This window comes from Elaeis guineensis, chromosome 10, assembly GCF_000442705.2.
Source record: "Elaeis guineensis isolate ETL-2024a chromosome 10, EG11, whole genome shotgun sequence".
Taxonomy (NCBI): Eukaryota; Viridiplantae; Streptophyta; class Magnoliopsida; order Arecales; family Arecaceae; genus Elaeis; species Elaeis guineensis.
Window position 1 is genome coordinate 28,375,034 of NC_026002.2, and position 26,571 is coordinate 28,401,604.

The window sequence follows — 26,571 nt, forward strand, 5'->3', positions numbered from 1 at the left end:
TTTTCATTAAGTGTAAGGGCCATAATGCAAATTTGTGGTTCCGTTTGGAACTATATCTACTAAAAAATGAGGGCTTAAACCCATGTAGTAAGGTCATGATTGGAAGATTATTGTGCACCACTTTGTTGTCTACAACTGAAGGAAAGTAATGTTAGTTGCACTCATTTTTCCCAAGAAAAAAAAAAAAGCTCAAGATTGTTGGTAACAGTGTTATAACCATTATAATGGCTGTTGTAATTGTTTTGGCCATCCTCCACTACATTATATACATAAGCAGGTAGAAAAAAAATAGCCATTATAATGTGTTATTCATCGTTATAATGGCCCACCATAATATGACTAATGAGCAACGTTTTCACTTGTATGAGTATCTTTTTCAAATAAAATACTAGTTTTTCAAAATTTGAAGTTCGTTTGATGGTACAATCCAAAATTTTTATCCAGCTGCTGTTATTGTCCATTTTTCTACCATGATACCATTATAGCATTTATTATTTTTGTCCTCTTATTTTTTATTATAATACCCACTATAAGTGCCCTTATTGTAATTATTATTTAAATATTAAAAAATTGAATTGTTATCTTTTCAGATAAAGTATGGCCACTATAACTGTTACAATTTACGGTTTGACATGCATTTAAAATGTTATTTGGACATGCAGACAAGTGACCTCAAATGTAGCTTGCAATAATGATATAATGCTTCTGACAGGGAAAGTAGCTTGCAATTATGATATGTTGCTTGCCCAGTTGATGAAGCCCCACCAAGCAATAATTTGCAAATGAAAACAAATAAAAAAATAAAGCAAACTAAATGGCCATTTGATATATTTATTTAATTTTTCTTCATTGATTATATCAACCGAAAGCAGAAATGGCCACTATTAATTCTTCATGCCTTTAGTGATACCTTAGCAAAGAAATCATGTGTTTTATTGGATATCCATTATTGTAATAATTCAATCTCGGAATAAACTTGTAAAAAATATATACCTTTATTTGACATCGTAATCCTAAGAATTTACTGCATCATCAATTAGGACTACATCAAATACCATCAGTCAATCACCATCTAAAACAAGTCAATAAGCCTACACTCATCATCACCTAATCATAGATAAACATCACAAATCATAATGCTTCAACAGTGACCATGTATCTCTCCCCACCATCCACTCCAAAAGTCACACCGACCTAGTCAATCACATAGCACACCCATTTCTAGCTTCAATCATGCACCACCGATTCTTGCATCTTAAAATTAATTCTCATCATGTCTATTTAACTATGCCATGACATATTGTCCAAGATCCACACCTAACTTTCCTACCAGAATCCATATCTCACACTGGGTACCACACCTAACTATTGAAACCCAGAATTTCAGGTGGAATGTAGACTCTCTCTTTCACCAATTAACCATGTCAAGGCCAACTCTATCCAATCTATGCCAACCGCAACCATTATTTTGTCGTCTTCATTTTAATAAATTTTGGACTCGACCCACAAAGCCAGACAAAATAAACCGGACCCAAACCGGTCCAACCAAACAACCGCAAGCAATAAAGTCAGCCTGTCTGGGTCAAAAATGACATGGATTGGATCCCTCCACCGCAAAAGTAAACCACCACGTCATCGCCTCAAATAAATAAATAAAATCCAGCGAGGGACGGAGGCGAGCGAGAGAGGGGCAGGAGAAGGGGAAAGCCTTGGGGATTTGGAGGGCGGGAGACAGATGATGATGACGAAGAGCTCGATGGGGGCGATGGAGGGGGCGGTGGTGGACGACATTGTCCGGCGGCTCATCGAGGGCGGCCGGAGCGGCGGCGGGAAGCAGGTCCAGCTCTCGGAATCGGAGATCCGGCAGCTCTGCGTCGAGGCCAAGCGGGTCTTCCTCTCCCAGCCCAGCCTCCTCGATCTCCACGCCCCCATAAAGATCTGCGGTGAGTTGGATTCCCTTTCTCTTGATTCCTTTTTGTTTTCTCGGGGTTCTTGCTATCGTTGGCGCATTGGGCTAAGTATGAGTTGGTTTTGTGGAAGAGTTGGGGCATGAGATGGCAGGTCGTTGGGATTTTTATTGGGTGGTTTGTTTTTGAATCTGTGCCATAACAATCTCTTCTGGTTGAGGAGATTTTGGGATCCGGAGGTGGATTTGGGGTGGTCTGGAGAATCTTTCTGTAAGGTTAGTTAGAATGATGTCTCGATTCGTTGTCTCAATTACAACATCCGTGGAAGTTGTCTGGGATTTTTTTTTTAATTTTTTTTTTTAAAAAAAGGCTTCCAGGTTTGACTTTGCAGCATGAAGGCAATAGAGTTTCGATTTTTCTTCTGTTTGGGTATTTGGAGTTACAATGGAAGCACGTGAACTCTCTCTAGATTAAAGAGATGTGTATCTAAGAAGGAGAATGCAAAGCTTCGAATAGATAACGTAAGCAACAACAAGGAAGCACGACTTCATAACCAGTGTTTCTAAATGGAAATTAAAAACAATGATCTGAATGTCGAGACATTGCTGTCTGCACTGTGTAACATATCCATAAACAGTGTTTTTTCCTCCCTTTTCACAGAATACGTTCATTTATAGGGCTTCAATCGGCTTCTCATATATTTCTTTGTACATCCAACCAATGCAACCTTAATTCTCCTTATAATAATATGATCTAATATTTATAGTTCTACTGTTGGCCGAGGATTTTCCTTATGTTTCATATGGAAGCTGCGAACACAACACCTACAGGCACCTTGCCGCTTGATCCACTCATCTGTGATTCTAGTAGTCATACTTTGGTTTATTTATCTGCCTGTCTCCAATACAATGGCCATCACATTAGACCATGTCCTTATTTTATCGCTTTTGCATGCCTTATACTTCATTAACATCTGGTGCTTTCTAGCATGATTTTAATATTTTAGTCAATTTTACTTTCATTTTATTAATCAAAACTAGTATCTCTTTGAATGACATAAATAGTCAAGTCTCCTGCTTATCGTCTTTAATGATCATATCTTAGGACTAACTATTGGTGAGGTCTCACAAGTCACTGCAATCAAGATCATGTCTTAGGACTCCGCACATGCTGAAAAAGAAAAATTGTCTAACTTTCTACCTTAACAGTGACCTAATTAGCCCAAATTAATTTTATTGCATGAGTTCTTCAAGCCAATAGAAGTCATGTTTATTCTTTCAAAATATATGCCACTTCAAGCAACCTTGTCATTTAACCTTCTCAACATGACCCTGAATTAATTTTTTAGGCATGTTGCAGTTTTCCATGGTCTCTGTTCCGGCACACTTGCACTATAGACATAGATACTTAGCTTATTTTTAAGCTTATTTCAATGTAATTGGTTAATTTTATTGTCACTTTTATTTTTATTGTGAATATCACTGCCCTTCTTCGAACATTGGCATTTTCCTTAATATGTTATTAAGACAGTTTACCAAACTACTCAAATTTTCCTTTTATCTTTTTACTGATGAACTTGTATTCCTTTGATTGCTTGCCTTTTTGCAACTTATGCAAAAGCTATCTGTAGCCTTTCCTTCATTTATCATAGTCAAGGTTTGCTGCACCACCATCCTCCGTATCTTTTCTCTTCTAAATTACATCCTCAATTTGATTCATTCGATGCACTTTGAAAACAACCTTTTCGTATTATCTTGGTTTCCCATTTTCCCACCAGATTTGAATTCACTACACTCTTAATGCACTTAACTTGTTTTGAATGTCTCATATTAGCTTTCTTGTTTACCTTGATCTCTTCAATATTTTTTCATTTTTGCCATTTTTATTGTAGTGGATCCTCTTTTCATTTATCGACTTTTGGATCTTAAGATACCCCACCAAATTTTTTTCCTGTCTATGCAATTTCCCTTTAGATATTCTGTACTTTCTGTTTGAACTTGGCAACTGAAAATCACTGCCAATTTATAACATGCATTCAGCTTTCTTTTAGGGTTTTCATCCTTGCTGTTTCAACTTAAAAGCTGAAGCTGACAGTTCTGTCAAGTGGATTTGGTCCAGCTTGGATCATGAAAGGCTAAAGTTTTCTTGCCACTCTGGAAGATGTTGTTTTAAAACTTTTGTGTTGTTTTTTATCCACGTATAGCAGTTTATTGGTTGGAGCTGGTGCCACCTGTGTGGTCATTATAAGAGTTGAGCTCATTGTTGTCACCAACAGCCACCCTTTGGCAATCCACCCAAGGCAGCCAGCCTAGTGCCTTCACTATTTTAAATGAAGTCCCAGAAAGTGGCTATAGCTTTGCAAAAACTCTTAAGTGAGAGTTTCTGTGCCTATTTCAAGCATTTATGTAACACATTAAGCCAATCTCTCTTGAGGAGTACTTTTCTTGTTACCAGATATCCATATAAGTTAAAGATTATATATTGAAATGAGGGATGCAAATGGGCTACCTGCTGGCCAAATTTTTACTGTTCAGGCTGGTTTGTCATGTCAGTCCTATTGAAAATTTTAATTTTCTTGATTGAAAGCCAGCCCATTAGCATACTTAACTAATATTAATCTTAATATCTGCATAGATAATTGGTAGGATATTCATAATTTCCAAAATCAGTGATTTCTCAGAGCATAGTTCCAAAACTAGGGATTCTCAGTTCCATTAGAATCCATGGTAGTATAACAATTTGGCTGGGTTCCTGTCCATAACAATCCAAGTTCCAGATCACTGCATAGAAGCCCTCCCCATCCTATTTGTTGAAAACCTACTATTTTATGATCATATCTCTTCATTTCACCTCATATTCTTCTGAATCATCATAATGCCATATCAATCGTTTCTTGTTTGAAATAGGCCTAATGGGACAGAATCATATAGAATTCTGGCATGACGAGCAACGGTGCTTCAACAACTTACTGTCAAGTTCAGAACCTATGAAAAATATAGCAACGGGTCATATACTAAGGTTCTAAATATCAATTCCCATTTCCGGTTCAGACAAGTGAAACGAGCTTCTTTTTCAGGAGTCTGGGTAGTTCTTGCTCCAGCTTCAGTCACTTTGGCCAGCCAATAATAAAGTAATCCTAAAGTTGAAAATAAAATGGTGGTTCTACCATCTTTTACATCCAGAAGAAAAAGTATAATTAATCAATATTCAAGAAACAAAGTAGACATCATTTTTAAGTAAGTATTGTTTGAGACATTGAGTATATTGTTTTGGTGGTTTCATGATGAAATAATATATGTATGTACATATGTATTATTTTAACATGCATTTATATATATATAATAAGTCTTATAGAAAAATAATTTGAATCTTGTTTCACATTATTTTAGATCATATTATATCATTTTATAGTTTGATGAAAATTTCAATACAAAAAATAGATGTCTATAAGGCTTAAGATAGCTAAGACTACATCAAAAGTTTTACTTCTCTAAATTTCTTTGGACTCCGATATTGAATGCTTCCAAATATTCACAGAACTTGAAAAATTTAAGCTTAATCTGGGGAAATATTTCTTGGACCTGGTATGATTAGAAAATGATAAAGACTTAGCATGAATTGCCTACATACACAACAAATTTGGCCCATAAGACGTTTCGGACAAAACTGAGTCCAGATTCATATCAGTTCTAGTTCAAACTGATGAGTTGTGGTTTCAGAATTAGACTATAACTTCAACCATGGCATATACATATCCAGATCCCTTGTCAAAATACAAATCCTGGTCCACTCACTAAATCTGAACAGGCTACATGACCTTACAACTGCTCCATTGAGCATCCAATTCACCATCAAGAGGCATATTATGTAGCTTTTGAGAGATGGTGTTAAGCCAAAATTCAGAAAGAGTGTCAATTTAATATTAAACTGATATGACTTGGCCGTTTCAGAACTAAAAACTATATCAATATATCAGTCATTTGTCCTGTTGACCTGTAACAATTGCGTAATTGTTGGTCAAAATTGTTCTTTTTATTATTCTAATAAATGTTTAAGTTAGATTTCTCAATCTACAGTAGTCACTGGCCATTTGTCCATCCCATAGGTGCACAACTTGCAAGCTTCTGCTACCAAGGCTGGTAGAAAATGTTAGAATTACTTCTGATTGTGCTCAAAAAAAAAAAAAAAAAAAAGAAAAAAGAAAAAAATCTGATTTTTCTGCAACTAGGTTCAGTTATCAGATTTATCTGAGTATGAAATTATCGATATAGTTTACTTGCATCATAAGAATTAAAATTATGTTGATTTGGCCAAGCTGCAGTGTCTAACATACTCTAGAAATTGATGTGATTATAGCTGTAGTTGGAAAGCTTATTCTTCCATTATTCTCAAATGTTTATGTTGTCCTTTTATTATTAAGATTCCAACCGTCTCCTGAAATGTAGAAGTAATAAATGTTCATATTTGTGCCTTGTTGTCTTGGGAGTTGTCTACTCCACTTGGGGACATTTTGTAATGCACATCATAGGGGAAATTGTTGGAGTCTTGCAGAAATCATATTTGAAAAGCTGGAGATTTCTACATCCTTGATCATTGTGTAGCAATGCTTAAAAGTTATCGAATGACTTAAGTCTTTACTGAGCTGATGAGTGGCCAACATAGTGTCCAAGTTCATAAGCATTGCTAACTGAACTTGCCTTACGGGCCTATGCACTTCAAAGTTCAGTGTGCTATTATGCTGGTTGTGATACCTTAAAAGTTCATAGATTTTATGATAAATTTTGTCTAGGATATCCATCTGATTATTTTTTTTTAATTGTAGGCTAAGTCTCTGTTGTACAAGGAATGAATACATGTGAATATTACAACTTCTTGATCAACTTAGAATCCATAATTTAGCTTTCTCTCCAGTTAAAAGTGTGCATAGTAATATATTGAATTCATGCAATCTTCGAAGTCCTGTCTCTTTCTAACATAGTTGATGTGTTACAGGTGATATACATGGACAATATCTTGATCTTATAAGGATATTTGAATGTGGTGGCTATCCTCCAGCTTCAACTTACCTATTTCTTGGGGACTATGTTGATAGGGGTAAACAGAGTTTGGAGACAATATGTTTACTTCTAGCATATAAAGTAAAGTACCCTGACAAAATCTTTCTTCTGAGGGGGAACCATGAAGATGCAAAAATCAATAGGGTATATGGTTTTTATGATGAATGTAAGCGGAGGTTCAATGTTCGTCTCTGGAAGATATTTTGCGATTGCTTCAATTGCTTACCTATTGCAGCGCTTGTCGATGAGAAAATCTTGTGTATGCATGGGGGGCTTTCACCAGAGTTGACCAGTTTGGACCAATTAAGAGATATTGAGAGGCCCACTGAGATTCCAGATGATGGTCTTCTTTGTGATTTGCTTTGGTCTGATCCTGATCCTGAGGTTCAAGGGTGGGGAATGAGTGATAGAGGGGTTTCATGTACTTTTGGTGCTAATAAACTTGTTGAGTTTTTGGAAAAGAATGATCTTGATCTTCTATGCAGAGCTCATCAGGTCAGTTAAATTTAACATCATTTTTCTCATTCTTTTTTTTTTTGTCTTTTTGAAGGAGCTATTATCTCTAACATGTGAACTTTCAGGTAGTAGAGGATGGATATGAGTTTTTTGCACAACGGAGATTAGTCACGATATTTTCAGCTCCAAATTATTGTGGTGAATTTGATAATGCTGGTGCTTTGTTGAGCATAGACGAGTCCCTACTGTGTTCATTTGAGATATTGAAACCCATTGGAAATAAAGCTGGACCAGGCAGCTCTAACACATTAAGACCAATACCGAAGAAGGTAATTCTTATATCCCATTGTTGCGGGTTTTTTCCTGATGACTTGTTGGTGAAATTATGTAATTTATCTTGTTGCTTAATAAGCAATTCATTTTATACTTGTTTTCTTGGACCCTATTGTAGACACTAATTCACTATTCTGGTTTCTGGTTAGCAGTTGGCAAAAGGCGGGAATATTTGATGTCTCTACATTTATGACCAATCCGCTCAGCTAAAATGACAATGTCCAGAGGGTTTTCATCCAAGCTTACATTAATTCTCTTTTAGCTTCTAGTATCTAGTCTGGCAGGCGTTGCAAGACATTTAACACCTCTTTAGACCATCAGGAAGTCAAAGCTTGTATATTAATTCAAAGCTTGTGTATCAATTTCCAGGAAAAATCTGTCAATTAATTCCAGAGACTTTCTTCTTATGTACAGCAAAAAAGTGTTGTTTAATGTAATTTTTCTCCCTTCCTCCTCCTTTACCCATCATCTACCTAGTGGATTTGTCGTATGTTTAAGTTGGACGGCTTTAGACTTCTCTCTGGCTTGTTCTTGATTTGAGGTGGGATCATTGGTTGTCATACTCTATGATACTTTTCACTGCAGCCTTGGTATCTTTGGAAGATGGTTCATAGTTATCATCTTTTCTCGCCTCATAATAATGTGAAATTGCTTTAGCAATGAACCACTATTTGAAATGTAGAATTCTAGATCGTCCTAAAACAACAAAGTGCACTTAGACTGGAAGGCTGTCTATGGTTTTGTCTTTCCCTTTTCTCATTCATCAAATTAGTAGTCCAATGTAAGTTCTATCATATGGGTAACCGTAAGCTCCTTCAAGAAAATGTAATGTCGTTACTTGGATTGTCTATATTTGATACTGCATTTATAGAGCTTATTAAATCCAATGTAAAATGCTTGGTTACTGCAGCACGTGAGAAACAGGGTTGTTTGCCAACTTCAACAGAGTTTCTGTGCCAATGATCAGCTACTATGATGAAATAGACATAAGATATGTTGGACCAAACTGCTTGGAACTGATTTCTATTCCCCCCCTCTTCCCTCAAATTTAGGGATTAATTCCACCATTTTTTTTAAAGTTCTATGTGGATGCTAGGGACCAAGGGAAAGGTAAGGAAACGAAGGAGGTAGATCTCCATTGGAATAATTGCTTTCTCACAATTTGCAAAATATAAAATCCTCCCTTTTTCGTTCTCTTTTGTGGGTTCTGGATTGTAGAGTGGTTTATCTGACTAATTGTATCGTATCATGACCAGTGGCTGTTGGAGTATGACTGGACTCTGATAATGTTTTTCCAACTTCCAAGAATTTAGAACAATACTTTTATAGAGGGAGACTCCTTTTGGATGGCTAAGATGGATTGCTTCCAAAGCCCTTGAAACTCTACCTAGTAATCTTGTTCAAATTAAAGTATGATGTGATATTATCAACCAAACAGCAATTAATTATATAGAAAATTTAACACAAAAAAGACTAGAAATCCAGTGCTCAAAAGATTCAACTTATTATATAGTGCTATTAATCAAATTTTTGCAATGAAATTGGTATTTAAGTTATAGGCATGGCCACATATTGATCTAGATACAATGAAATTCCATTTGGTTCATTCATTTCTCTTATTAAAAATTTAACTGGAGCCTTACAATAAATAACTATATCACAACAATTTTCATCCAAAGAATGTACAACATTCATCTAATTTTTTTTCTATATTGTATAGAAAAATAATGGTTTTAAAATTACGGAATGTTCTTTCTTGATTTAATCTATTATTTTAATACCATGTATACCCTCCCATTTTTCTTAAAAAATTAAAATTACTTTTGTAAGATATCTGAATAGATTAAATTCTACCTATTTCTCATATTCATCTTCCAACAAAATTGGACTCTATTCAACTCCTAAATAGAATCACTTGCTCTCTTCTCTTTTTCCTCAAATATGTATAGAATGTGCCTAGTTGGTAGCCTAATAAAACATGAATCTCTTTGAGTTGAATATATATACAATGAAGAGGTTTCTTATAATTCTAGAATATGCTGCCACGAACGTACAAACATTTTTTCAAAAAACAAGTTTTAGGTTATAGCTAATTGTGTTCATAAGCTTGTTGTAGTATTGAGTTGTTTTGTTAACCAATGTGCCCAAGCTATCTCATGAGGATCTAAACATGATCACATATAAAGATCTATGAAATCCTCTAGTTTCTCTTTTTTCTTAGAAAAAAAAAAAGAATGTGAGATAAAATAGGATTCAAACATACCCATTGGATACTTTAGGTTCAATATTAGATCATGACATACAAAGAACACATGCTGAAGCATAATCGATAGTTCAAAATTTTTTGAAAAATACTAATTAAAAATTCAATATTTTTTTTTGAGATATATATCCGCATCTATTTATATTTGACAAATATAGATGTGGTTATGGATATTAGTCGGTTGCTAAAATTTTTTTTCGTATCTATTTCAAGCAAATATGATACATATAGGATTATAAAAGTATAGATCTAAAAAAAGATATAAATCAAATAGTTAAAAATCATAAAATCAAAAATATTGTTGAATAAAGACTAAATTAAATTAGCAACATATTGATACGATTATTGATTTTTTTATAAAAAATTATAAATGTTATATAAAATTAAGATTTATTAATAGAATCAGGTATATAAATATTCGGATATTTAAATTTGGACCGACATGCGGATATGAAAATTGATTCGTGCAAGTATTATCTGATCCCATTTTATGCCTAAAAAACAGGAAGAAACCCAGGTCAGCAAGGTCGCTGGAGGTGCGTTCCACGAATAAGTAGTTCGTGAGCTAAAACTTTGGCTCGAGTTCGGCTACAATCTTGAGCGGGCCGCGAATCAGAGAAGCAAGAGGACTCCTTTGCAAGAATTCGCTCTCCGCCTCCCTGTTTCTCGGTATCTCTCTCACTTCCCTCCCCGCTCTCGCTTGCGAGGTAAAAGATGAGCACCGGTGGTGATGACGCTTCGACGATTCCACCCAACATGACCATCTACATCAACAACCTCAACGAGAAGATCAAAATGGATGGTAAATTCTCTCCCCCTTTTCTTTCTCCTTTTCTTGAGGCGATGCAAGAATCCATTTGCTTAAACCCTAAACCCTCAACACAAGATTAGAGTTTATGTGATCATATCCTTTTGTTACTTCTCTGTCTTTGGTATATCGAGAAAAACCTAGGTTTTATGTATGCCCTTATTGTTTTGTTTTACTTCTCTATCGTTCAGCTATGGAATTATAATCTTTGACCAAATGATATTTCATCAATTCTTTGGATCTAGGAAAATGTTCCATGCTAACGTGTTCGGGTCCAGAACCATAACCATGTAATCCAATGCACGGGATCTTGTAGCAGTTTTCAAGAAGGCCCTATTAATTAGCATTACAAGAAGAAATCACTTATGGAAACTAATATAATTAAATCAGCTCTTTATAGACAAACTTGGGATCTGCGATCCTATGTAAGAGCGATTCAGGAACATGGGATCCTTTTCTATCAGATAGGGAGGGCTGCTGCACAAAATGTACTTCTAAATAATTGTCCTGTGGATCCTATATCCATTTATATGAAGAAGATATCATGTAAAGAAGGGTATTCTTATTTGTGCAAATGGTTCTTTGAACCTGGAATGGGCAGACAAATTAATGATACTTCTTTATCTTTTGGGTTGTGTTGCCAGATCGGTTGCTCGAGATCTTTGGTCTTCATCCGAACTTGATGAAAACAAAGGATCCCTTCTTATGGACTCGTTGAGAAATGCCTGTTGCAAAAAATATGTTATTACCTTTTCTTTTCTTCCAAGCTGAATACCTCAGTGTTGGTGATGGTCTGCTGAATACATGAACTGCTTTACCTGGTCTATAATTTTCCAATTTAATCATAGAGTCTTGATCTTGATTAGTTTGGTGATTGCTAACTTGACATGGATTTGGGAATGAGCCTTGAAACTGACTCTGAATCTGAGTAATATAAGATGGGGTTATGTGAAAGGAAGAATGATGTCAAATTTGGACATTATGTTTTTTGTAGACTGGATTTGTTCAATAACTCGGTAATTTAGGGTACCTCATAAGGTATAGGTGTTTGTTTGACTTGGGGTTTTGGCAGAATTCGTGTGGCTGATGGTCTTTGAGAAATAGGATGTTCCATGTGCTGAAAGATTATCAACTGCATTTAGAGGTATGGTTTTAGGTTTCAAGATCTGCTTGTGTGAATTAGACTGTTCTTATATGACTTGTCTTCATGTGTTGTGGGAGAATTGCTTACTAGTATGCTACATTGGAAAAGGGGTACGTTTGTGCCAGGCTTATGACTGAAAGTTTCTGTAGCATTTCTACCATGTTTTGATGTACTAGCCTGACTGCAGAGAAAATTTCTTGCTTTTCTCTGACCTTTAATTAGATGTAGTGTATTACTCTTTAGTACTGGAAATGGAAGTAAGAAAATAATGAACATTTTGGAACTCAAATATTTCGCCAAAATTTAACGGAGTTTCATTTTTGAAGAAAAAAAAAAAGGCATAACCGAATCTTACAATTATAAAATTTTAATGAAAAAGATAATAATTTGAAAAGGTTACAGCTGTTTGGAGAATTTCATGGCTACCATCCTGACTGTAACTAATTTATGGAAACAGGATGGGAGGGGGATGCCAATAATAAAATTGAATGGTTGGTGTAACAATGGACTCTGAAATGCTTGTATTTATTGTAATAATAAAGAACTTATACAAAGAAGTGAAGAGCATTGGAGTTGATGAAGTAAACATTGATTATTGTAACTGTTCCTCTTCTTTGGGCAAGAAGACTTCAGTTCAGTTCCTATCAACAAATATAGTTGGACATGCTTACATCATAAGGTCAATAAAATTATACAGTGAGTTGAAACCTGCCCCTACGGTTGACAAGCTAAAAGGTGCCTTGTCTGTATCTCAGATTCCCAATATTGTTTAGTAGCAATAAGCAACATCAGAGGAGGATTGTGGCAGTATTTGATTTGGCCAAGAATCAGCAAATAGCAGATAAGAAGTGTTATGCATTAACATTATGTATCCCCAGGCCTTTAGATTTTGTCTGCCTAATTCATTGTGGAATTTGATATTTGGGGCTTCCTTTCCACTTTATGGACATCATCTATGACTGAATATTAACCTCTTTACTCATATTTTGATGCATCTTCACCTTAATTTTGAAGCAGTAATAAAAAGAAGCTAAAATTTTCACAATCTAACCATCCTAACAGGCTTGCCATAGTTTCTTGCTTCTTTGCCTGTACACCTTTCATATGTTCTCTCTCCTAGATTTTGTTGTATTTATTTGTTCTGCTAACTGTTAAGGAGCATAGGAATTTGACTCAAGAAACTCGTGCAAGCATTGGAAAGCCAAATATTCTGGTCATCCTTTTCCATGGATTGTTATGATGGATATTTAAAGTAGATGATGTGTTATGTTTGTATTTGCACCATGCGGAGGCATTTGTTATGCCTAATGTTCTTCAAGCTTAGCAATCATTTAGGTGCAAGTTTTTAAAGAAATCTAACTTGTACGAACCATCGACCTCCTAAGTTGGATCCATTCCCACTAGGATCTATTAGTTGGATCTATTTCAGAGGATAATTAAGATTTGACTTCCTGAACTAACTCTCTCCATTATCATCTCTTCTTCTATGCTTCTCAGTCTTGTTTTATCTCATTCAGATTTTTTTCAGGTCTCTCAAGAAGTCCATAGCAGCCTGCATAAAGCCTCTAACATTAACTGTGGACCTGTGCAAGTCCCAAAACATTGAATCCTCCCACAATAGTTCTTAAACCTCCTCTTTTTTTTTGTCTCTGTTAAGCTATTTACCTGATCAGACATCTGACCTGAACACCTGCTATAGAAAATCTAGATCAAAATGACCAAAAACCAGAGAGCTGTTGTCCATTTTGGGCCCTTTGAGTACCAGTGTGGTGAACTATGGTACTATCTCTTAGGAATACTTATCTGTGATTCAATATCGGGAAGTGGTTGTCTATTTTGAGTCATTGATAGTTGTTTGATGTTTCACTTTCTCTATGTTGCTTACGGATTTATTTCCTCTTGTTCCCTTGGAGCTTTTCCTTCTATTTACTTGACTTGATTTTATTTGGCTAATATCAATGTCTTGTTAAACAGAACTTAAAAAATCCCTGCATGCTGTTTTTTCACAATTTGGGAAGATATTGGAGGTGCTTGCTTTTAAGACGCTGAAACATAAAGGACAGGCATGGGTTGTCTTTAAGGATGTTTCATCAGCATCTGAGGCACTCAAACGGATGCAAGGATTTCCATTCTATGACAAGCCCATGGTAAATGTCTAGGCCTTTTAACCCCAATTATAATCTTTATAAAGAAACGTTTTAGAGCTTTTGTAGCAAATTTTGAATTTTTAAATTAGGGCATCATCATATGCCTAATAGCTATTCCTCACATCATGCTTTTATAGTCATGTTGAGTTGGTTGTGCTTTGTTGGAACCATGGTGGATCTTTTTAACGTATAGTTTTTAATGCATGATTGTAATGACTGGGAACAAGGTTCGCCATCCGGGTACTGTACCCTGTACTTGTATCATCCTATTACAGTGACAGTACGTGGTATGGTATGAGATGGCGGGGTGTGTCAAGTGTCGGTACGGTATCGTACCACTACGGTATTGGTATGGTATGGTAGGTCCGTTATGGTATGATAGCAATCGGTACGGCAAACTTTGACTAGGAAACTAGTGTTGGTGTTTTGCTATAAATTGATGCTACATTAAGAGATTAGTGATTGTTCTTCTACAAAATTGGCCACACTTGACAACTGAAGTCTGGTGTAATTTTGTTTTCAGAATAAAACACCATTAAGCATTGATTATTCATTTCCTGGTGTTTATCAAAAAATTGCTCTAAGGAAAACCTCATACTAAGAGTCCTTTTGGTGGTAGATAAGTCGTGATTGTACTGTTTATGCATGTATTTCTGAACTTTTGTCACAATTTAGTTTATCACAAATTACTCTTGCATCTCACGTAAGTGACCAAAATGGATGCTACTTTTGGAGGACAACGCCCCTTATGTTGTTCATGTAATTTCTTGTTTGGTAATTTCAGGTACAAGTTATGAAGGTGGGATATTAACAATTTTTTTAATTATACCATATTGTCTCTTTTTCTTTTGTAACATTATCTAGAGGAAGATAGGAATAAGAAGGTTATAATATTATATACAAGGATTTACATGCCAACCAGTAATAGCGTGGACGAGGCTTTGGTTGTTACAATTATAGAGTCCAACAGTGTGATTCAATTCTGAACTGCTTTGAGACTGTAGAAGCATCAGATGGTGCTCAAGGCTTGGGGAGCTTGGCATTTTTGCATAATTCTTTTGGGCTGCATTTTGGGTATTTGGTTGGATGATATAATTGTACATTGTCAGTTGGGCATGTGCCATTCTCAATCAAAGTTATTTACTGATTTCCTTATGGATGATCAAACAAAAGTATCTGTGGACATATTTTAGCAGCATAATTACCATGAACGCATAGGTTTTATGGCGTCAGTTTGACGAATGACATTCTCAATCTGAGTAATTCTTTAATTTCCTTTTGGATGATATATAACAATAAATATTTTTGGACCTATTAGGGCAATTTAATTAAGATATTGCTGTTGATTAGCTTGGATGAACAATTCTTCAAAGGAAGACTAGCTTTAGAGTAGAGAATAGAAGTTTGATAGTAGACGTTTGCCATGTGAAATGATTGAAAATTTATTAGAATGGTTAGAGACAAGCTTGAAGAAGTGCTCAAGAACTGGAGTGATTCCTAGGTTGGGCACAATGTAATTTCACCTGTCACTAGTAAACTCAAGTATAACAAGATTGATTTTTGAAACTTGCTTTGATACTTTATGGAACGCATGGAAGGGAAGAATTAGAAGAAATTCTAAGGGAAAAAAAAAAGAATAAGAATTAAGATTGTTGGTGTTGTTCTATGCAAAATTTATAAATGGAAACTAGGCTAACATAATGCTGAACATAACAGTAATGGAAATCACTGATAGAAATTCATGTAAATTTGACTTCTCAAAAGAAAAATTGGGGTTTGCATGCATGCATTTTCATTTGTATGGGACTGTGAGTGTACGTGTGTGAGAGGAGAGATTCATATGAAACAAATGTTTTTCTTCTTCTACCTATTGTTTGAGTGATGTCAACCTCAGTAGCTATTATTTCAGTGATGTCAACCTCAGGATTAAGGGAAGTCTATCTTTCCCTATCCTTTTAAAAAAAAAAAAAAAGAATGGTTAAGTTGTCCTGACAGCATTTATGAGCTTATTGATTAGGTTCCATGGTTGGTTGCATTAGTGTGCAAAAAAGCATGCAGTACCTAGATTTGATGTATTTAGAAGTTCTGTGTTTCAGTTTTTATGCTTAGGAAAATTACTGATTGTTACTTGCAGGAGACTTATTTTTCATAATTTTGTCCATTAGGCTGGAATTATGCATCTAATGGGTGCTTTAGTTAGTTACGGATAAAAACTTGTATATGTTTCCCTTAATTTCTCTCTTTTATCAAGTTATAAAGTTTTATTTGTAATCCAGGTTTGAATTTTTGGTATTTGTTCAGTCCTTGAAATTTCATCTTGTTGCCCCTTTCATTTCATTTATTCTTTGTTACTAATCTTGGCAGAGTTTCCTTCTTTTTTTTTTGATAAAAAGCCCATAGGCAAAGAGAAAAAAGATCATTTCTGCTAGCAGATGCTTGAGGAATCATGTGATCATAGCTCAGGTGGCAGTTGTATTTCTACCTTCTGTCTTACCCATGTAAGAAGATAATAAGGGGAGTGAACAAATGATAGTTACAAGATAATTCAGTTGGTGGTTTTATTGGGTTGTGGATGAGAAACACATCACCATTCTAATGATCATGATGGCTCTACTATTGTTACAGAAATAGTGGGGAAGAAATCATGCTAAACTTGGGTAAAGACTTGATGAAGATCAAGTTGTGGTGTCAGGAACTGGTGTTCTTGTAAGGATACAAGATCAAAAATTAGGATATATAGGTTGGCTGTTAGGCATGAAAATTTTTTGCTTGTTATGTGAAAGCAGTAGATGGAGAACATAGAAATAGTCCTCATAATTTTTGCAAGCAAACCGGTCTGCACATCTGTCAAGAAAGTACTTTTGGACTGTTTCCAAACTATAAAACTCCCTTTGCAAGATATACCATAAACTACCATTTAGTTTCATGATAATTGTTATTTGAATTGTGGTTTCAGCAGTTTTGGAGATCATAAAGAAATCTGGAAATATCAGTCAAAATTAAGGTATAATAAGAAATAGTTTAAAAAATGAAATCTGTCAAGAGTAACAAATTTAACATCATCTCAAAATATATAATGTATTTAATTCCTTTAGATGTAATTCTTTTATGGTAGTTTCCCATTGAAACAATAAAAGTATTTTTGAACATTAAATGTTAGAAAGTCATGTTTGGAGTGTACTGTATCAACATTTGCAGTCTAACATATGATAGGAGAAATGTTTGTGAAATTATAGATCTATGATAGCAAAACCTTTGTCAGAAAATGTACTTTTCCTCGAAATGGTTTTTGAAGTCTGCGTTCCAGTGCTTCTAGTTTTTCATAAACTTGCAGTATTCAAGTTTTCGCTAGAGAACAAACACCAAATTTAAAGAAATGAGAATATGCATATGACTAGAATTAAAACAACAAAAAAATTGTATACATTATATTTGGTGACATAAGATAGTAATTCACCCCAGTTTCATATCAGGTTTGTGCTGAAACTGAAACTTCTGATTTTTTTATTTTGGAGTTTTGAACAAAATTTTAATCATGGCACTATATAGTATTCATCATTAGAAGAAATGGATCTCACATGTAAGAATGATTCTTGGATCTTTTATGCATATGTTGTTTAACAGTTGAAATGGTCATGAACTTATGTGATAACCTGTACAAAAATGTCTTTTAATGGGACAGTTCAGTAGCTGGTTGAATATATCCACACTTCTACCTAACATATGGACTCCATTCTGGATTTTCCAATGAGTTTCATGTTGTGTCATGTGGTGTCAAATGTCCAGACATGTCAGCATTTTACAAATCGGGAAATTGAATGTTGAGATGACATGGCAATTAGCATTTGAAAATAAGTTCTTAAGTGGCATATTGTATGATGAAAAAAATGTTGGCAACTTACATCCTACAACCCCAAAGCTATTCAAGTTTCTCAATTTTTCATCTTTTCTCCCGCCAGTGCAAATGTAATAGCAAGGTTGGTCTTTAGTGCATGCTGGAGGTCATGTGTGTCAGTCCAAAATATTTTCTGTTTCAAAGTGTATGTGATATGGTGTTCTACTTTCTTTTTTTTCCCCTCTTACATTCTTGTCCCATAGTTGGATGGCTACCTTCTCTTCCCTTGATAATGATACAGATGGTTTGTTTAAATGCAGAGAATTCAGTATGCGAAGACCAAGTCAGATATAATAGCAAAAGCTGATGGTACTTTTGTCCCTCGCGAAAGACGGAAGAGGCATGAAGAAAGAGGTAAGACTGAGTTTTGGTGTTCTCTCTCTCCATCTCTTGTGTAAGAAAACTGCTTATATCTACGTTTTGTAATCTGGTGATTCAATTTCTGGCTCCTTAGATCTTCTATTCTTCATGAACCGTTTCACGGAAAATATGAACATAACTACATAAACATAACCATCTAGCCTTTCTGAACTATTTGAGATTGGCTTTATGGATCCATGTTTGTCCGGTAGTCCTATTTAGGTTCATTTTTGCTGTTATTCTAAGTTTCTCCATATCCTTCCTCACAATCTCCATCCATGTTACCAAGTATGAGCATAACTACTCAAATACTTCTTTTCCCTGTATTTAACTCATGACAATCAAAGCATAAAATCTGCAGCATCTGCTCTTCAAATGACATGATCTTTTTTTTGTTGTTTTAAGAAATTTCAACTCTAGAAAATTCTATGTATGCCAAAAAAAAATGAGCTAACTTTGAGGTTCTTTAAGTTAATAACATACTGTTTTACCAAAAAAAAAGTTAATAACATACTGTGGCGTGTTTAATTGAAAGGTAATTGCAAATAATGAATGAACAAACTGTTGCATTATTGGCAGGATGCTGTTATTGATTTTTCGAAGCATCAATAAATAATACCAGTTGATTATTTAACTTGGAAAATGCCACCTCAGTTTTCTTTGATACAAATATGATGTACTAGCAGATAAGTGACTAAACTAATGCTTTTCAGATACTAAGTTACCACATTGATCATTTCATAAATATATACAATGAGGGGCTAAATCTTAACCTCTGCCTGACTATCTTGAGCCTTTATATTACATAATTTACCTATCAAAACTGTAAAGAATCTGTTGTAGTAGATATATGTGTTTCTGCTTAATTTGCATTATTTTTATAGGAAACATTGCTTACATTTTTTTCTGGTGGTGATACAATGCAGCTGAAAGAAAGCGGCGGGAGCAACAGCTTGATGCTGCCCAAACTGGATCTGGTCCCTATGGAGCTACACCACCTGTATGTAATCTTTCATATTTTGGATCCTGCCATGACCTATTCTAGAACTGTTATAACTTTCCAGGGAGGTTATGTCTAGCCTTCTTCATGAACTTTGCCAGAAAATGTGTGTTTATCATGCAAATTTACGGTTATACCTTCCAAAAAATGCAAAGGCATGAATATATTTACTACCTTGTTTACCCTCTCATACCTTATATCGGCATAATTAATGCCCATCTAAATCTAATTTGCCATAAATTTGGAAGGTCTAATTCAAGCAGTGTTCTTGTCTTTATGAAACTGAAATCCATTCCATACGTATAAAACTTAATAAATGAAAAAAACTCTATATTTGATTTCACACTTTCTCTAACTCGTGCTGCACCACTGCTTTTGGAATTGCATATTCTGTCTCCTTGTATGTATTCAAAACATTCCATCTGCTCTGTAGTCTTTCATGTAATTTCAAGAAGATCCACCAAACACAATTTTTTTTTCTTGTGCAAGATTATAATCATTGATGCTAGCTTCAAATTTCATTCGAGGTCATAGTTATCCATTCAAGGCCTCTCAACCCACTTACAAAACCCCTCAAATGCGAGATTTTATGTATTAGAATAAAAACCCAAACTCAACAGTGACTTGATATGATTCCCTATAGGTGGTTTTACTTGTAGGACACAAATTAGCTTGTTATTCAGACATATGAACGAACTAATAACAGAAGCAAGGAAAAGAGAAAAGCAGTATTTATGTTTGATAAGTTTGAAATATTGTAGAACAGGAGATGTCCTTAGATGCTTTTTTGTTCCACTATGCACAGATTCTAAGTGTTTTCCTGGAATAAGACATGGCGGTCCAATATGAGGTATTTTAGGTTGTGGTTTTAAATATTGGAGTTCATTATGATAATAGAGCTTGAAGAAATGGGAAAACTACAACTTCTTGCAAGTTTTGACTCAGAAACGTGATTTATTGTGGAGGATAATGGAGGATGAGGATCAGAGATTTAATGACAGTTATGGGTTGTAAGTCTTTGGTGTAGTTATTTGTCACTGGTTAGACCTGTTTGGGTGGCCGATTACTGGGAGATTTGGAAGAAAAATATTAAGGACGGCAAGCAGAAGAAGAAAGTATGGAAGGAAGATGCATGAGGAAGAGAGAATAAATGGTACATAGAGTGAATCAAGATCTACCTAAATGTCGCACATTGTTGGGAGCCTGATGCATTTACCAACTGATTTTCAGCTGAGGTGAAAATCTTGGATGAATAATAGCTGCAAATAGAAGAAAACACCTTGGTTCAACACACCGGTGATTGTAATGATGCATTCATGGAAACAGGGATGAGGGGAAGAGTGAATATGAAGACAAAATGGATAAAAAGAAAGTTACTGATGAAGAATGTATGAGCACACACAAAGAAAAGACTCCAGTGGGAAGGGGTACTTTGTTTTTAAGGATGTAGGGAAAGGAGTGATAGAACTGGAGAGTTGCACAGGTGGTCAGAAAGAATATGGAAAAGCTTGAAATAACATTAGAAGTGGCCATAGAATGTTTGGCAATGAGGACCCACTTAATTGAACCCAAATAGTTGGGACAAGGCTGAATGATTGTAGTTATCACTATATTTGAGGACCTGTCTATTGCAAGAAGAATTCTCATATGGGACAATCTACCAGGCATTAGTATCTAGGTAACAATAGCCCTAAACAGAAATAATAGGTGAGTGAGGATACATAATTTCAACCCCAAATATTTGGGATGAGGCTTGATGGTTGTTAGTTAAAAAGGAGAGGATGGGATAGAAAAGGTACCATGGGAGAGGAGCTGTTCCTGCCTCACTTGCAGCAGATGGTTGATGAGAGAAAATTGAAAGAGAGAGATGAAATTTTTGATTGATCCCCAAAAAAAGGAAAAAATAAAACCAGACAACAAGAACATAAATGTGGTTTTGTTCAAACTATGTACTGATCTTTATAAAAACTTAAATTATATGGTGCAGTTAAGAAGTCTTAAAACAGATATATCCAAACTGTTTAAAATAATATTTAGCTACTAGTAATTAAATAACAAGATGTTATGACTTTTTACTTATAATATGATCACCTTTGCCTATCACATTGAAGTCACAAATGATTTTTCCAGAGGCTGGTAGATTTGGTTCAAAGATAAATGTGATATTTATCTGTTTCATGTCTTTTGTGGAGAAGCTTAGCAAAGTAGTGTTCTCAAACTTCGGACCAAGGTATGCTGAACCGGTACCGCTGGTCGTTTCGGCCGGCCGGCGGTACGGTTCGGTATGGTTTCATACCGTACCAAACCAACGACCCGAACCGGAAGAAAAAAGAGAGAAATAGAGAGAGAAAGAGGAAAAAAAAAGAGGGAGGGGAAGGAGCCAGTGGGGCCGCCAGACGGCCTCCGACTGGCCGCCGTGGCCATCGGAGGGCGCAGTCTATGCGCGCGGCGCCGCATGCATGAAACAGGGGCATCGCCCCTATTTCGTAATTTTTTTTAAAAAACATAGTTTTAAGTGAAGTCGGCAAACGATTTATCGGCTTCACGATTTTTGTTTTTTTAAAAAAAAAATCTTAAGTCGGCAACCCAGTTGCCGACTTCATAAGTTTAAAACAAAAAAAAAAAAAAAAAAAATCGAAACAGACGTTGTCTGTTTTGAAAAAGAAGGGGGCGGAGCCGCGGAGGGGCTCCGCGTCTCCGCCCGCTTAACCGCCCTCAGACCGTCGGCGTCGGCTCGCCGGCCACCGGGAGCCTCGCAACGGAGGCACCGTCCGTCCGGTAGGTTCTCCACCCCTCTTCCGAGCGTTCTCTCTCTTTTTTGTTCTCTTAAAAGTCCTATCGGATGATACGGGGCTCGAAAGCCCTCCGACTGCCGCAACCGGCCACCGCCAGCCTCCGACGGCTCCCACCTCCCTCCCTCTCCTCCCCCCTCTCTCTCTTTCTCACTTTCCGTTCTTTTTTCTTCGGTACAGCCGGTGTACCGATTTTACCGGCCGAATCGTGCCGGTTCCCCACCGGTCCGGTACGAGATGGGGTGTACCGGCTGATTCGGCACGGTATGGCAAACCTTGCTTCGGACCATGTTATGTGATATGAAAAACATGTGGTTTTCTGGTGGCAGATCCTACACTTCTGGCTTATACACTGCTCACATGCCCAACCCACATGCAAATTTACTCCCAAAAACTGACTTTTATTGCACATATTATAGGCATTGCGATTATAAGGATATATATTGTGTTACAAGAAATTACCTGTATAGCACCATTCCCGAGCTGTATTCACATATTTGTATTATTTTAGACAAGAAGTGTTATACATGTATGTGCTGCAGATACCAAGCTTGGTTCTAGCGAGGGGGGCAAAAAAGATGTTGCTTATTTACCCTGATAGTGGTATATAACACCTGTTAGGAAATACAACATCAATAATTATATCATAGCACCAGTTTCGTGAATCCTCTATCTGAACAAGATTTAGCACGTGCAGTAATCTGTGTTAGGGAGTAAAGGGCCCCATGCCTGGGTGACAGGCATCGATATGGGCAGAATTTCTATTGATGGGAAAGGATGTTCGCCAAAGTATTTGTTAAGTTGGGTCCTTCATAGCTCATATAAATACTGCCAATTTTCTGATTTGTTTTTTTTCTTGTTAAGAAATTTAATGTAACAGACCTGAATGGCCAGTTTATTTTTTGATGCTTATGGTTGAACATCAAAAATAATCCCTGCATTGTCGTCTGAAAGTAGGGATGGCAACAGATTAGGTATGGGTCGGTTGGCCAATATCTATGCCCGCTCCATTAAAAACCCCATACTCATACCCACCTCTAGTCAGGTCGGATTGGATAACAAACTCATCATGCAAATTTTATAAAATAATTATAACTTTGAAAAGGAGGATTTAGATAAGGTTATATTGGGTTGGATTCTGGGTGGGGCATACCATTACTCGTATCCAACCCGAACCCACTTCAAATATTTTACCTAGATCCCATACTCACCCTGGCTTTTCATCGGGTTGGATCGAGTACTCGGTTGGTCGGCTACAGTTGTTTGAAAGTGAGCAACGAGCTGTTTAATTGAACCAGCTTACCAGCATCTTTGATATTAAAGGAATGTTGAAAGGAAAAAGGAATGATTCATAGAACCATGCCTCAAATGGAAGTCGACAATCTAGGTCATTGTTGCAACCTATAATAATTTGAGCTGATAAGCTATCTGATAAATTTAGGATTTTTCCTGGTGTGTTTGTATGCATGCTTGTGCTGATGGTTATAATCTGTCTTTTACATATATTATTGCTTGGTGTGCGCTCTGATTTTCTAATACTTTTTCCTTTTCTTTTTTTTTTTAATGAAAGTTTTCCTAATTTACTTTTACATGAAAAAAAAAATTGCAGCTTTCTCAATTGCCTTATCCTGGAGGGGCTAAGTCGATGATTCCTGAAGCACCAGCACTGCCAAACAACATACTGTTTGTTCAGAATCTTCCCCATGAGACTACTCCCATGATGCTGCAAATGCTCTTCTGTCAGTATCCTGGTTTTAAGGAGGTTAGAATGGTAGATGCAAAGCCTGGAATTGCTTTCGTGGAGTATGGAGATGAGATGCAGGGTACACTTGCCATGCAAGGTCTTCAGGGTTTCAAGATTACACAACAGAATCCTATGCTTATCACATATGCAAAGAAGTAGGCTATGTGCGAATTTGTGGTCTGTTTCAATAGGTTTTTCTATTGATGCAGCTTTAAGAAGGGTGCTTCTTCAGTCTGAGAAGTTTTGGATGTTCCATTTTAATTTAACATGTTAATGTAGTATCCAAGGGGGAATTACATTATGTTGAACTTTCTCATTCTCAACACTGACCAATTCTCTTCAAACATTGGCTTGTTATCCATAGATCTTTTCCCAGGCCTCTGTTTGTTAGCTTCTCTTCTAAATGGTGTTGGCTTCTCTTCTCTTCTCTTCAGAGTTTTCTCACATACAATGGACCTCTGACATCAGCAGGCATGTTATTCTGTGATGCCAGAATCATATTTTGATTTTTGATCAGCATGGAGGTGTTGATCTGGATGTAATTTGTCATACGCAACATTGCCATCATAGAATATCTGGCAGTCTCTCAATCTTTGGCTATAATATTCCTCATTGATAGCTAGCTACTGCTTGCATTGATCACCTCAGTACTGGAGTCCTGCATTGGTAAGTCTTTGTTTCCATACATGATTAGCGTACATTAACTGTTAACGCATCCTCAGAATGAGCAGCTTTCTTGGGAAGAGCAGCATCTAATAAATCAATGTCACTGGAAGCCCATGTCCCTACATTTATGAGTGATCTAAATGCCTATATGGCTCGGGAGAACAAAGCATCAGTGGTACGTAGACAACACCTAATTCAGTGTCCTATCATTCGAGTTATTCCTCTTTCATTTTTAGCTGGGTTGATAAGATCATAGGTTAGAACTCAACATTCAGATAGAATTGAGCCAGTTGATGGAAGTATATTTGAGTTTACATTTTTATTATTTTGTGCTGTAAGAATGAAATTAGTTCCCTATATGAACATTTGTTATATTTCCTATTCATCCACTATCTCTAACTCTCAGAAATCTTGTAGGTTACAGGTTCAGGTGGTTGCATGAGCTTAGGCTGCGACCGCTAGACTACAAACCTGTTAATTAGCTTTATGTTGAGTGGCAACTCCTTTGGTTTAAAATTGTTGTTACAAGAGTTACTGCAGTGAATGATGGTTAATACTAGACCTACAGCCTCACAATCTGTCTAAACCTTCCATTGAATTTTCAAATGAGGGTTGATGTGAGTGATGCTTATCATGAGATTTCATCCTGTTATCTGCAGCTAACTTACTACAAATTACTGCATTCAGCTTTATTAATGCAAGGGATGCAAAGCTCATCGATCATACATTTGGAAACCTTTTTCATTGGTAAACATCCATTTCTGATGCCTTCAGAAATCATCAACATTTCTTTGACATGAAATGACCTCAGGATCCTGTATCAACTTCCTGATAACTTCACCTTCAGAAGGTATCTGAATAATGAGGCTCTCTCAGATCTCAGAGACGTTCTGGGAAAGAATCAGAATACCAGGCCAACAATGTTCAGTTCCGTTTCAATGTAGTAAACGAGAGAAGAGAGAGCACCTATTTTACTTTTACTCATCCCAAGCCCTAATCTCTCTACTTTTACCACAAAGCCACCTTACATCTGATTAGCTGACATTTTAACAGTCCTTATTTGGTTATATTTTATGGTAAGAATCATGTCTTCTTAACGGTAACCAAGAAGTTGATCAGCAGGAGCATTTGCTTACTGTGTGACTAGAAAGTAGTAGATGAAGAGTAACATGAAAATATAAACATAATCAAGGCATATAAATTGGGGAAAGTCAGACCTCAGGCATGACTAACCTAGGACTATGCAGTATGGCAAGCATGACAATATAAAATGATGCTGCTAAAAGAGAAGATTGGAGAGGCGGATAATCCTATTTGCTACGTAGTAGAATTGGAGAAAGCAAATGTAGGAATGACCGGAAAAAATAACAACCACCAAAATTAGGAGTGCTACCAATTAAATACAGATGGTTCTCATGAATCGGAGAAACGTGCTGGTTTTGATTGTTATTATTAAAGGAAGGTAGAATAACAATAATGTAAGCTGGATTCATGACAAAAAATATTTTTGGAACCTGTGATAGAAACAAATGTTCCGATACTTGAACAGTTTAAACTGATTGAATTTTCATTCCCTGTTCAAGTGCAAAATATAACGGTTACCCATCTCCTGCTACATGAGAGCCTACGAGATTCTGATATCTAAATCCTCCCACACCCTTTTTTCTGTTGGCTATCGGTTGTTGGCGAAGTGACGACTGATAGAGCGCGAGGATGTTCTTCTAAGACAAGCATGAATCAAGCTCGGTTTGAAGCTAAACAAACCATAAACCAGCAAAATATATTCAAAAGTAATTTCGAGTCGAGTCCAAAACCGACTCAATTCAATTAAACTTAGCTTGATAAAACTTAAATAATTTAAATTATATATTATATATTTTATATATGCAATAGTTACTGGAATAGAGTTTTAAATGGTGCCATGTTTTATTTTTAATCAATTAAATATTAACTGAAATTGGAATCAAACTTTTGAACCAAGTTTGAAATTCTTAATTAT

General features: G+C 36.0%; 2 protein-coding genes across 2 annotated transcripts; both read left to right on the plus strand.

The window, feature by feature from the left end:
• The first annotated feature begins 1,667 nt into the window (after nt 1-1,667).
• On the plus strand, nt 1,668-8,219 carry LOC105052535 (serine/threonine-protein phosphatase PP1). The gene is made up of 4 exons (XM_010933373.4): nt 1,668-1,943; nt 6,900-7,459; nt 7,546-7,749; nt 7,906-8,219. Exons 1-4 carry the CDS (start codon nt 1,736-1,738, stop codon nt 7,927-7,929), a joined length of 996 nt encoding a protein of 331 aa, XP_010931675.1. The 5' UTR covers nt 1,668-1,735; the 3' UTR covers nt 7,930-8,219.
• A 2,288-nt stretch (nt 8,220-10,507) lies between these two features.
• Nucleotides 10,508-24,337, plus strand: LOC105052536 (U1 small nuclear ribonucleoprotein A). Its single transcript, XM_010933374.3, has 5 exons — nt 10,508-10,818; nt 13,943-14,115; nt 18,271-18,364; nt 19,297-19,370; nt 23,772-24,337. The coding sequence occupies exons 1-5, from the start codon at nt 10,731-10,733 to the stop codon at nt 24,063-24,065; spliced, it is 723 nt and encodes a 240-aa protein (XP_010931676.1). The 5' UTR covers nt 10,508-10,730; the 3' UTR covers nt 24,066-24,337.
• Nucleotides 24,338-26,571: the final 2,234 nt, after the last annotated feature.